Source organism: Fusarium oxysporum, chromosome II (genome assembly GCF_013085055.1).
Source record: "Fusarium oxysporum Fo47 chromosome II, complete sequence".
Taxonomy (NCBI): domain Eukaryota; kingdom Fungi; phylum Ascomycota; class Sordariomycetes; order Hypocreales; family Nectriaceae; genus Fusarium; species Fusarium oxysporum.
Genome location: NC_072841.1, coordinates 5016843 through 5029815, shown reverse-complemented (window position 1 = coordinate 5029815; position 12973 = coordinate 5016843). Strand labels below are relative to the sequence as shown.

Here is a 12973-nt window from a genome sequence, read left to right as displayed (position 1 = left end):
GAAATAGAGTTTGGACCTTTCTGCAAGTGGTTATTACTTCCACTCACTAATCCTCTCTCTAGCACCATAACTTATCGATACCTCATCTGTTTTTCTAATACCACTGATATCATTTTGAGTTGGCATTTGCATTATACGCAATGACTGTTCTGTTTAATAGTCCGCTACATCCGATCGTTTCTGTGCCAGGCATTGAACCGTTGCCGTATTTTCATATTATTTTCCGTTAAAATCTGTCCCTGAAAGGGTTTGCCATTTTGGCGCGTAATCTTAAGCATCCCTACTTGCACATTATACTCCAGCACTTGTTTAACACTATGTTTACCCCACTCGCAGGTCATTTGTGTACGGCTGCCTAGCGATGACTTGCCTCTATAAAACTTCAAAGAAAAAAGCGCTATGTCCTTACAGCTAGACTAGCGCTAAGGTATTATGTATATAACCTTGAAATTTCATAATACTCTTAACCTCACCTACTACCAAGTTTCTACCGCAACGACCTAAAATGAATCGCATAATAATAAAATGCCCGCGATGCAAGCGTATACCTCGCATCCCAACCACTAGATCCTACTCCTCCCCCTACCGCCCCTCAATCGCCGCAATGCCTACCCTCGACATATGCCATATCCGCAATAACGCAGATCTCTACGCGCAAACCTGCCTCTCACGAAACTACCCCAACCTCGCCCCCAACCCATCCCGCATCATCGAGCTCATCGACTATCACCAGGCTTTGCAGGAGGATGCGAAATCTTTACGTGAACGCGCGAATGCTTTACAGAAGCAGCTTCTAGTGCTAAAAGTAGAGGGTCAGAACGTTGAGGGGGCGCTGAAGGAAGCGAGGGAGATTAAGACAAAGCTTCTTGAAGTTGAGAAGGAAGAGGGGGATGTTATGAGCAAGATAGAGGAGTTGGCGCTGGCGTTGCCAAATATCACAAGTAAGGAGACACCGAGAGGGGCCGAGTTTGAGGTTTTCTGCTATGTCAACGCCGATGAAAAGACTATTCAGATCAAGGACAGCAAGGGGAAGCCAATTTCTCATGTCGACATCGGAACGCAGCTTGGGATCATCGACTTTGCTTCCGCTGATGCCGCCTCCGGCAGCGGGTGGTACTACCTCGTCGGCGCCGGCGCCCTACTCGAACAAGCCCTCGTCTCCTACGCTCTTGCCTTCACAACTCGCCAAGGCTGGACTCCCGTCTCGCCCCCGTCCCTAGTCTACTCCCACATCTCCGCAGCTTGCGGGTTTCAACCTCGTGATAGTAGCGGTGAGCAGCAGGTTTATCACATTGCGCAGGATGAGAAGGATAAGATAAGGGGTGTGCCCGAGATAAGTCTGACGAGGACAAGCGATATTGCATTGGCTGGTATGAAGGCAAACGCAATAATTTCGGAGTCGGAGTTGCCGCTTAAAAGGGTCGCTGCTTCAAGATGTTATAGGCCTGAGGCTGGGGCGAGAGCAGCGGATACGAAGGGACTGTATAGAGTGCATGAGCTCACCAAGGTGGAGTTATTTGCCTGGACGAAGCCAGACAAGGAAGAGATGAAATACATGTTGGACGAAATGGTCGACATCCAAACCGATATACTCGGCGCCCTTGGCCTTACATGTCGTGTCCTCGATATGCCAGTCCACAACCTCAGCGCTAGAGAAACCCGTAAAATCGCCATTGAAGCCTTCTTCCCCTCCCGCGCCGTGGGTAAAACACCGGACGACATCCAAGAAGCTGGCTGGGGGGAGATCGCCTCTGTGAGTTTCTGTACGGATTACCAGAGTCGACGGTTGGCGACGCGGATGAGGGACGCGGGGGGTGGGACGTTAGGGTTCCCGTGGACGGTAAATGGGACGGTGCTGGCGGTGCCCAGGGTTTTGGCGGCGTTGTTGGAGATTGGGTGGGATGGGGAGGAGGGGATTGTGAGGTTGCCGAAGGTGTTGCACCAGTTTATGGGTACAGATAGGATTGAGAGACCCAAGAGGATCTGAGAGTAACGTGATCAAAACCCAAGATGGGCTAGTGCTCGCAGAACCTATACTCAACACTAATCAACTCCGAATCGAATTCCTTCACTCTAGCGTCCCTCTCCTCCATGACCTCATCCCTAATTCCCTCACGGTGAACAAGGTCGAGCATTTGGTGATGGGTGCCTGGATGCCAGTCCTTTTGCTCCTCTGGAACGTTCTCGAGTGGCGCTACAGCAGACTTAATTTCGGCAACGAGCTCATCCGTCAGGAGCTTGTCAAACTTGAGAGCCGCGATGCAGAGGTCCATGACAGGAATTAGACCAGCCTGCTCGAAGATATCCGCCTCGTGGCGCAGCTCCTCAAGAACCTAAATGTCTACGTTAGCCCGATATACCTGGTCAAGACACAACTGAATGACAAGCACGTACTGCATTAAATATGGCTGGAGTGAAATCTCCATGATCACTAACAGCCTTCTAGGTCGTGGCATGGTGCAAAGAGGTCCTTTCAGGGGCAAAATAACTCTTGGATGGGGAAGGCAATGGGCTGATGCAGCGAAAGACCTCGTGGCAGCAACTTAGCAACTCAGGCGTTGAAGTGCGCCAGACGCAACAAGGTTGAAAGGAAAGCCTGGGCTTGTCGCATTGAGGGTCACCGTAGTGTGGGTAGGGCTGTTCTAATTTTATTAATTGCAAGGGGCAGAAAAGCGGCATCAGGACATCGGCTCAACCGAGATTTAAGTTAGACTCAGGGAAGGCTCAGACTAAAGCAGCGACTACTTAGGATGGTGGGCGAGAGAGGAAATACTGTGAGTCGATATTCACATTACGTATTAACATGTTTTGACATTTCTCCAAGTAGCTATGACTTCCACTCGCTAACCCGCTCTCAAGCGTCATGTTTTCCATAACTTATCGACACTTCATCTGTTCTTCTAATCCCGCTGATATCATTCTGAGTCTTTGTATCGCGCAGTATGCTCTCATCACTGGCATTTGCATTATACGCAATAACTGTTCTGTTTGATGGTCCGCTCCCGCTAATTGCTTCTGTGCCAGGCATTGAACTGTTACCGTATTTTCGACCGCTGTAATTGCCGTACATGGGTAGTTTGTAGGAACTTGCTGCGCCGGAGCTGTCGCCTTGGCTGCCGTAGCGGAAGCGGACGTAGAGAGGGCGGAGGACGGGGATGGAGGAGCACATTATTGTTACGGTGCTTTCGGTCGCGGACCAGATGAGCATATCCACTGTGTCGTCTGTAAACGTGAGTAGATGAATAATTGGTGGGGGATGAAGGGACATACAAATGTATTCACTGGCGTTCAACCCGTTGAGAGCGACTGTACGTACGATGCCGCAGATACCAGCACTAATCATCGTCAGTCGAGGAGTTCATCGTTTATCACAGTGATGACTTACAAAATACCAAGACTTAGACCGCACGCGACAGTGATCTTCTCTTTGCGCTTCATGTTGAGCTCCCATATTACGAACCACGGAAGAATCGCGAAACAAAAGTCCACGACGACAAACCAAGCTGCGCACATTAGCAACACTCCAACTCACCAAATCACCAGAGATACTCACATCCTACAGTCAAGCCGACCTTGGAGAAGTCAATCCAACACGTCCCCGGCACCCGTCGATCCCAAGTCCGCTGAACCGGATCACACTGCACAACGACAACAATACTAGAAAACAGCGTGATAAACACCGTTCCCGCGAGAAACGCCCAGATAAACGCTTTCTGGAATTTGTTCCGTACGATGCGCAGTAAAAAGATGCCAACTGCGCATTTTCCTAGGCCGATTACCATTAGCCCTGCTACTTGGCTGTAAATCTCCAGCTCGACGGCTCGGAAGTATGCATCGGGGTTGCCAATGTCTGCGAACTTTCGACCGAGACCGTATTTTGTACCGGCTGTTACGAAGGCGGAGTAGATGATCTGGAAAACCTGTAGATTATTAGTACAAATGATGGAGTCGTGTGAAGGTCATACCAGTGCGACCACGACGAGATAATCATCTGCTCCGACAGAGTGCAGGATTTGAGATCGCGTGTATAATCTCAGTCCAACAAAGATTGCAAAGATGACTACTTGAACCCATAGCACTGCATTGAGCATAGGTCCCATGCCTCCGTAGTAGCTCTCCATGATTGCATTGATAACAAAGAAAAAGAACAAAAAGCTGAAGTGGTTCGCCTGGTCTTGTGGAACTCATGGCCTTATCGACTCCAAGTGAGACTCACCAGTGCCCCTGATCATATGATCATACGTGTCCAACAGCCGAGTATGGTGCGTCTGCATCTTCCCGGGAAAAAGAAAAGGAGCGAGGGATCACTCCCTAGCGCGTTTCAATGCATGGTTAAGGAGGCTTGTTAACTATCCTTTGTTCTGACGAGATCTACGCGAAAACCCTTGTTGGCGACATGGTGTCTCTGGCACGCGAGAGACAAACTTGGAGATGGACCAATAATAAGTGGTTGTATAACGGTAGCGAGTTTTGTTGGTTATAACCTGGAAACGAGGAGAAACATGGCGTAACTGTTGGTTGATGCGGGCTTTGTTTCCTCTTGTCTCGTGGTATGTCATGTATGATAGACCTCAAAAAGCCTTTCACAGCGAGAGTCTACATTCTCGCGGAACCTGAGTACTTGGGCAGCTGCAGGAACAAACTTTACCACATTTAATGCAAGAGTCTTGCAATGAACTCTGCCGTCCATTAATTCTCCTCAGTTGCCGTCATCCGTAGGATTTGCCGAGACAATGAACTGTCCCCACTCCCTCATCAAACGGTTGCTCTTGTTGCTTTTTCTCCTGCGACCGGGCACGATGTTTCTCCAGTCCTATGATTCGCCACGTTGTCAGCCAACTGCATTATATGATATCTGACAGTGAAAACTCCACTAACAACGGCGAAACCGCCAGAGTAACATCGACCACTGATGTTAAGGAACTGTAAGAATGGTCGCATCTCCAAACCTTGATACGCGGTTCCGATGCAAGGATTCAATAAAAAGGATTATCAGAGTTTCTCTCCGTAGGCGAGGCTACGGTAGATCCACTTATACAACGACGGATATAATGATCGCGGCTCAACGTTGCATTTATGAACCGCGTCATTTCTCCGGGCCGTCAATTACGGGTCAACCGCCGTTAGGTCAACCGTGCAAAAGCATTGGTCAACGGTTATAGGCGTGCTTGCTGCAGGTAACCATGAGGCGACCGGATCTTGCATATCCTTTGACTCGGAGCCCATCACATATTCCTCGTCATTTATGTTGCAGCAACAGCTTATCTCTAGCACCCTCAAGGGTGAGCTGAGGCTCAAGACTTCGGGTTGTTTGGCAGTGGATCCATAACGCGAAGACTTACCCGAAGAATCCCGCGTTCCTCGTGGGATTCACATCCTAGCATGAACTAGCTAAGCGACCCTGTTGCATAGTGAGCCAACAAAGGATGGGGCAACAATCCGTTCACCATCAGTTAACGTATCATTATGAGAAGCAGTTCATCCTCATGTTTGTTAAGTGGCAGCACGGACATTACTGGTGCCTGATATGAGCCATCTTGGTGATATGCATTGCATTATCAAGCAGAGAATGCTACGAGACTATCGGGTAGATTATAATAACAATGCTTAAGTTTAATAGTGAACTCCTCTTAGGTCAATTCACAGCCGATATCCGAATGATTGGTTTTATAGAAACTCTCTTTATCCCTTGAGGACGGAGGGGTACCCCTTTAGTACTGATTAAACTAAAGATATCAGGTACCTGTTGTACCAACAGCTCTGCTATCTTCTGCGAGGTAACTTATAACAAACCCAGCATTGGACAAAGTCATGACTAGATAGCGTTCAAAGGGACACCCTTTCGCACCAACTTCGTATCCCGGTAAGGGGCAGCAGGGTTCTCCCACATCAACTGAATCACTAGTCTGAGTGAAGACATGTCATTGTGAATCATGAACGTATTTATACAAGCGAGCTATCTCATTTCCTATCACAAATCTGCAAATTCTCTTTTCTTTTTCGACTCCACCCAAAGCATACATACTCACATTCTTGTACCTGACTTCACACAATGGGCTCAGTTGGTCCTTCAACAAACGACATCATCGCCACCCTCGATGCTGTAAGCCCAAGTCAATTCGGCGGCGATGAAGTCGAGCGTCTCCGCGTCCGTGCAGCTGCGCGTCGTTTGCTAGCAAGAGTCGAAACTCCATATGAACGAGCATGGGGTTTTTGTTTCGAACATCCTGCTGTCTTTGCGGCTTTGCAGACTGCGATTGATTTAGGAATCTGGAAGGCTTGGACCAAGGAAGGTGGAGGGAAAAAGACGATCGATGACTTGGTTAAGTTGACTGGGAGGGATGTTGAGCCAGACTTGTTGCGTGAGTTGTCATACTCCTGTCATTTAATTCGAAGCTTACGTGCGCTTAGGACGTCTGTTCCGTCTCCTGGCTGCGTTTTATGTGGTTGAGGAGGCAGGTGTAGACACCTTCAAACCCACACCATTCTCATACGCCATTGGTGATGAAAGTACCAAGGTCCGAGCCTCCCTCGAAGCAGCGTAAGTCTCTCAACCACAAAACCAATACGTCAACTAATGAAACTCAGAACCTACCAGTACATCTCAGCTGGCCAAAATCTCCCCAAATACCTCGCGAAAATAGGCTACAAAGTCCCCACAGCAGCAGAAGACAACAACTACGCAGGCAGCGATCCCGACGGCCTCAACTTCTTCGGTCGTCTTCAGAAGAGTCCAGAGTACTATGAAGCCTTCACAGGACACATGGAGGCGTGGACATCTTGGAAGACACCTTGGACTAAGATTTATGATCCTAGTAATTTGATTGAGGGTGCTGATCTTAGCAAACCGCTGGTTGTGGATGTTGGAGGTAATACGGGTATTGATATCTCGCATGTTCTCAAGGCCAGGCCGGATTTGCCAAAGGGCGTTTTGGTGTTGCAGGATTTACCGGAGATTATTGAGCGGGCGGATGTTGATGAGAAGATTACGGCTATGGCTCATGATTTCTTCAAGCCTCAGCCAGTAAAGGGCAAGTCTCTTCATTCCAGATCACTATGATCTCAAGTACTAACTCAAGTGTAGGGAGTCGGGCATACTTCATGCACGCTGTTCTTCACGACTGGCCCGATGCTCAAGCAATTCAACTTCTACAGAACACCAAAGATGCTATGACAAAGGGTTACTCTAAGCTCTTCGTCTACGATATCGTGCTACCACCAACTGGAGCTAGTATCAGTCAGACTACCATGGATGTTCAGATGATGTCCCTTCTTTCAGCTTCAGAGCGAACAAAGAGTCAATGGGAGAAATTGTTGAGGGGGACTGGGCTCAAGATTCTTAACTTTTGGCCTGATCCCCAGCAGTATGAGATGCTGATCGAGGCAGAGATTGCATGAGTTAAGGACGAAAGAACGTCCATCAAAGACGGCATGTAATCACAATGAAGAGTAAAGAGATATCTGCTAGTTCGAGTATCCGCAAAGTGATTCTGATTCTTTTATCACATCAGTAGCCCCAGGAAACAAGAGTAGTAGCAGTGCGGCAGTAGGATAATCCTCATCGATATACCAAGGACAAGCTTAATCCTCCCTCTCAGATAGCGCAATGATACTAAACTCGGCGCTCCCCTCTCCTGCGTTAATAAAACGCCGCACCCCAATGTCCAAGACTTTGCTACTTAGCATATCCTCTCCCTCACTCACAGGTCCGTAGCACATCATCCCGCCAAAGCTTCCATCCAACCCCCAGAGATTCCCGTCCATCCCTTTCACAAAGGCCATGAAGTGATACCCGATAGGATCCTCGGCATTGGGCGCCGCTGTATCGCCTCTGGCTGCCGCCTTGCTGTGCGCTTCCTCCAGCACGGCTGAGTTATACAACAGATCCGCGCGCTGAGTGGGTAAGGGCAGCGCGAGAGCTTTGTCGAGGAGTCCTGCCAGAGGCGACGCGGGCACGAGGCGCTCGCGCAAGGATCCGTTGAGTAGGGCGTGGACAAGAGCGACCATGCCGCAGGCGTTGCCGATTGTCTGAGGGAACCAGAGTACCGGGGGCGCGCCGTCTGTTGGATAAAGGTCGTCAAAACCCTCCATTGAGTAGGTCTTCCGGTCAGGAGGAGCTGGTGTTCTTTTGCCAGCGGCCACATCTTCAGCCTCGACGGCGTGGTAAGCATTAGAAGGCGTAATGAAGATGAGGGCATGTGCTGGTCGCGGCACCATGGCCAGGAGGTCCGGTTCGTCGAGGGAGTAGACATCGTGAAACGCCAGCTTGGGGTCCATACCTAGGTCGTGGGCCAGATTGGTGAAGACCTGGGGGTTGTTCTCGAGCGGGACGAAGAACTTTCTGCCCTCGGGACTGTGATAGACTGCCATCTTGACTCTCGGAGGTGCGGCTAACGGGCCTATAGCGCTGTACGGGTTAAGCGCGTCGCTTTTTATAGGGAGCAGTAAATAAGCTGAACAGGATAGCGATGCCTGAGATTGGAATTTATCAGTCGGCGCTTGAAGTGGAGGTTGCTTGGCGTTTTTGTTTACGGGAGTTGGAGAAGGTAGGCATCCAGGCGTTGACGTAAGGCGGAGAGTGCTGCGCATGGCGCTCCTCTGATTGGCTGAATATTGTCGGCATGTGTGCAACCTGATGCATTCAGTCGGCAACTTGACGCGACAGAGGATCTTTTATTTGTTATACGTCAGTATTGATAAGAGTTGGGGGTCATGCGATGGCGACACCTAGGCGTTTCCTACGATGTATTTATTAGTCCCTCAGACGTCCTCACGGCTGCATGTTTTTGGCCGAGACTGAGTTCCCGACAATCATGTTGCAATAGAGTCACTTAGACTAGCACTCCGCAGTGGAAGTTTAACCTACCCAACTTTATTATTTTATCAATCGGCAATATTCCAGATTCCAAGTCGGGAACCTTTACACATGCTTACCCGACAGCAGCCTGTGATTTGTTTCCAAGACCTCGGAATTCACCCGTGCGTTGGCCTATCGGATCAGAACCGAACCACCGATTTTGACGGCTATGGTTCAGTTTCGGTGAGGCAAACCCAAGCTGGTAGTCTCTAGGTCTAGTATATCGAAATCCTATCTTTCCATTGACACTTTGTCACCTCTTTCAAAGCTACCAATTAGCCTGACCAAGAACATTCCATCACGATTTTACAGCATCCTTTATTCCACCACAGTAGTTTCTGGTCTCTCCCAACTCGACTTTTCCTTAGATGGCCACCATAATGGCTGATTCCCACCTGAATCTCATCATTGACGTCGCCAAAGAGACCAATTCCAACAGCTCCGCAGCAGACATCTGGCGTGCTCTCGACACGGCCGTCAGCACCATCTTCCCCAACCAGCTCTTCACCATCTCTGTCTACGATCAGGCCACTGGTACCACGTGTCGTCTTTACACCACGCGCAACGACGTCCAGCCTATCGGTGCGCGGAAAAAGGTGACACAGAGTGCGTGGTCGAACCAAGTTCTTCAAGATGGCAAGCAGTTCTATGGCCAGTCAATTGAGGAAATCAAGAAATCCTTTTCTGAGTGGGAATTCCTGTCTACAATTGGCTGTGAGAGTGTATTGAACACCCCTGTTCGGAACAATGCGACTGGTGCCATAGTGGGAACCCTGAACATTCTGGGCGAGCCACATGCATTTGATGAGTCTCCGGTCAAGTTGGCTGTTGTGCTAGGTCAACTGGTCTCAGGAGCTATTGAGGCTTTTAGAGAGGACATCCTATCAATGCATTTTGAAGGGAAGATGGAAACCGTCTAGGCTCATTACGTAGCATTGCATGCTATATGCTCCCTTGTGGCCTTGCTGACGATGGATTGAGCCAAAATAGGCGGCTCTTTTAGCTGTAGACATTGCAGCTGTGTTGATGACGAAGTTATTGATATATGCCAGGGTATCAGGTCCCTGATAGCCTCAACTAATGAGAGTTCTTATTAAAGCCTGTATATTAGGGAGTAGTTTTGAAGTATTTTTAATATTAAGTTAGACCCATAATAGGGACTAAAGATAGCCTTTTATCACTTAGGGAATATATCTAAAGTTCTCTTTATATATTAGATTTTATTATATAGGCTAAAAGCTTATCTGAGGTAATTATATAGGCAGTTAATGTACTACCTAAACTATATTTAATAGATTATTATTTTAAATTTATAGACCTGATAGCTGATGCTTGCATCGCGTGCCTTACTTGCATGCCGTATGCATGGATAGAATCGGTATACCAATGGCTTATAAGATAGTATTAGAATAAGCAAGCCGTCTGTACTTACCTATAGTCTCGACTTTTGCAACATGAATATTGGGTTACATAATCTATATAACTAATTGCTGGCCTTGAGACTAAGCTTCAGGCTCCTAACACACTTGACGTAGGGACTACACCCTTTTTCCAATATAAGTCTCCACCTAAAAAGCCACCACGGTGTTAGTTTTCAGAGAAAAGGCAACAGGCGACAATCCTTTACGCCATACATTAGTTGTAGAGACACGTTCTGACCTGAGAAATGCCTAACAGACATATCGGAATGATGGCTTCTCTTTGTCCGTCAGACCATTGAAGGCCTCCGGGGTTTCAACTTGGTGATCAACCTCAGTATGTCTGGATTCTCGATTCCTCTTGCTATTCTCCTGACGAGGAAGAACGCCGTACATAGAGATAGCGGCGATAGACACGACAACTGAGCTGACTGCAATATCTATGGACTATCGGGATTGCGCGATCAATTATCCCACGTTTCATTTGACAAGTGGTTTTAAGAATAGTTCTACTCTAAATGTAATGCGGCAAAGAGGACCTGGCTGGTCGGAGTCTAACCGATAGCTACAAGTTGGTGCTTCAACCTAAATCAGTACTAGAGACTCACACTCTCGGCTCAAGTCCGATATCACGCTTCCGTCAAAGATGAGGATCCTAGCTCTGTGTCCCCTACGACAACCAACGATAGAAGTCTGTACCATTTATTGCATCAAGGCAGATGTAAAGAAAAGGAGTCAGGAAATGAACATATTGATGACCCAAATTTGACTGGGCCAGACGGAAGACTTGCTTCTACCACCTCGAGACGATGTCATCTTTCTCATTTTACTATTATGCGCTATCAGAAATCTACGCCGCCATCATGATGAAGGTGGTTACTGAGCAACACACAGTAGCGCTAGAACAGTTGAAGGATCGAGTTTCTTTTCCCAACAGGGGCATATAAAGTCTTGTGACTTGTGAATCAACTCACAATCCCTGCAGAAGACCACGGTCAAGAACCAGACCAAAAGATGGGGATCATTGTTGGCGTTATTTGTGTGCCTAGTATCTACCGGCTACTCCAAACGTAATTGCCTTCTTGAGTCGTCTCCAGACCTCCTTTCTCAAAGTATGGTACTCGACCTTTGTTCTTGAAACGGCGTCTCTGTTCTCCACCGCCCGACGGAACAAGTATGAGATACAGTCTCCCAGAGTTCCCCAACTCAAGCACTTGTAGGCCTCCGGAGACGCGGGGAGGTTCGTCCTGGGGTCCGCTGCGAGCTGGAGTAGCGTGCAGCTGACCTCATCTGCCATGCCGAGAAGCTGCCCATACTGGACCTTCGTCAATGGCAATCCCGCTTCGGCGCGTTGCTGCTGCACCTGGTAGGCGTGCAGCGCACTCTGCTTGTTGTGCGTGGCGAGGAACAGGTCCACCTTGGGAAAGCCGCTAGTAGTGTCAGGTCCGAGATCCTTGTATCGACGCTGCAGCAAGCCCTCTGCGATGCTGTTGTACGAGTCATCGGTCTGTTGCTTTGTGTCGTGGATCAGCCCCCGGGGCTCCGAGTTCATGTAAGCGCCTCGTACCAGCTTGACACCAATAGTAAAGCCCTCATCCTTGGCACAGTGAAGATGGTCGAGAAGGGTGGATGGTGTCGACTTCAGGTAGGCTTGGTATGTATTGTAAACGATTGCTTGTTCGCGGTTGTATCTACGCATGAGGCCGAGCGCAATGCCATCAATCGCAGACTGCACGAATTGCTGTTCGGCGTCGATGAGTATGCCTGCCTTTCGCTCTATAGCCCTTTGACAGACGGCGTCGAGAGAATCCTGCATCTGTTTCGGAAGAGGGGTCTGGTCCTTTAATGCTTGCATCACTCCAACTCCAGCTCCAGTGAACCTAGATATTGTCAGTGTCAATGTGAAAAAGGATGTCAGAGGTGAACTTACTTGAGTGCTAAGAAATCACCTTTCTCAAGCATGGAAGCGGTCTCCAAGACGCCCTGTCGCCATGCTTCAATTCCTTCATCGAAAGTTGGCTCTTGCGCCTGAATACCTTCTTCTTTGAGTTCCTTGACTCCGACACCAACTTCCTGCTCCCCGGAAGCTTCAACGACGACTTCCCGAGCATATGTCAAGATCACACCCTTGAATCCCATGTCCTTGATGCTGTCGATGGTGTTTTTAACTTCGGGCACGTCTTCACCAGCGCAGAAGTGTCGATATATGGTGGACTTGAAGAGGGCATTGAGTATGGGGTTCTTGTCGACACTGAAAAGAGGCGAGTGGGGTTTGGTGAAGAAGGACAGTATAGCTAGGGAGGGCGTAAGGAGAATCCGATTGCTGGATATCGTTGCAATGAGCAATGATCTCAGCAGCATCCCCGTTGGCAAGAGGGAATGTGGCGGAGGCGTACGAGTTGGGGTTGTCGATGTTCCAACATGACGTCTTTGTGAGATTCTGTTGGCTCGGAGAAGAGTAAGCCGTGAATGTGCCTGAGTACGTGAAAAAGAAGAGAGCGCTGGACGCATTGTGTCTATGCGCAGGCGTGCTGTGCAAGTTGTTGGTGATGGACAAGGATTATGGCATTAGAAATCCCAAGTCTACGATTTTGAATACAACGCTGTCGGGGAAATGAATTCCACTGGCTTCTTGCGTTCAAGAATCTGACCCTCTGTCCCTATCAGGACATGGTGGTGTGGTACGTATAGTAGTCTA

The 12973-nt window shown here is 48.7% G+C and overlaps 6 protein-coding genes across 6 annotated transcripts; 3 read left to right on the top strand and 3 right to left on the bottom strand.

The window, feature by feature from the left end:
* Positions 1-604: 604 nt before the first annotated feature.
* Positions 605-2402, top strand: FOBCDRAFT_289267 (uncharacterized protein; the record flags this gene model as incomplete). The annotated part of the gene is made up of 3 exons (XM_059611740.1): positions 605-1944; positions 2078-2240; positions 2286-2402. The coding sequence occupies 3 exons, from the start codon at positions 605-607 to the stop codon at positions 2400-2402; spliced, it is 1620 nt and encodes a 539-aa protein (XP_059466838.1).
* Positions 2403-2735: 333 nt separating this feature from the next.
* FOBCDRAFT_216393 (uncharacterized protein) lies at positions 2736-4394 on the bottom strand. The gene is made up of 5 exons (XM_059609444.1): positions 3966-4394; positions 3554-3920; positions 3386-3503; positions 3271-3335; positions 2736-3222 (listed from the first exon to the last, which is right to left on the bottom strand). Exons 1-5 carry the CDS (start codon positions 4119-4121, stop codon positions 2855-2857), a joined length of 1074 nt encoding a protein of 357 aa, XP_059466837.1. The 5' UTR covers positions 4122-4394; the 3' UTR covers positions 2736-2854.
* A 1515-nt stretch (positions 4395-5909) lies between these two features.
* FOBCDRAFT_216391 (O-methyltransferase-domain-containing protein) lies at positions 5910-7474 on the top strand. The gene is made up of 4 exons (XM_059609443.1): positions 5910-6362; positions 6412-6541; positions 6589-7031; positions 7085-7474. Exons 1-4 carry the CDS (start codon positions 6053-6055, stop codon positions 7396-7398), a joined length of 1197 nt encoding a protein of 398 aa, XP_059464264.1. The 5' UTR covers positions 5910-6052; the 3' UTR covers positions 7399-7474.
* Positions 7437-8527, bottom strand: FOBCDRAFT_216389 (uncharacterized protein). The gene has a single exon (XM_031174874.3). The coding sequence runs from the start codon at positions 8368-8370 to the stop codon at positions 7582-7584; it is 789 nt and encodes a 262-aa protein (XP_031051659.1). The 5' UTR covers positions 8371-8527; the 3' UTR covers positions 7437-7581.
* Positions 8528-9237: 710 nt separating this feature from the next.
* On the top strand, positions 9238-9777 carry FOBCDRAFT_270094 (uncharacterized protein; the record flags this gene model as incomplete). Its single annotated transcript, XM_031174873.2, has 1 exon — positions 9238-9777. One exon carries the CDS (start codon positions 9238-9240, stop codon positions 9775-9777), a length of 540 nt encoding a protein of 179 aa, XP_031051658.2.
* A 1543-nt stretch (positions 9778-11320) lies between these two features.
* FOBCDRAFT_237360 (FAD-linked oxidoreductase-like protein) lies at positions 11321-12786 on the bottom strand (the record flags this gene model as incomplete). The annotated part of the gene is made up of 2 exons (XM_031174871.2): positions 11321-12155; positions 12206-12786. 2 exons carry the CDS (start codon positions 12784-12786, stop codon positions 11321-11323), a joined length of 1416 nt encoding a protein of 471 aa, XP_031051656.2.
* Between the last annotated feature and the right edge of the window lie 187 nt (positions 12787-12973).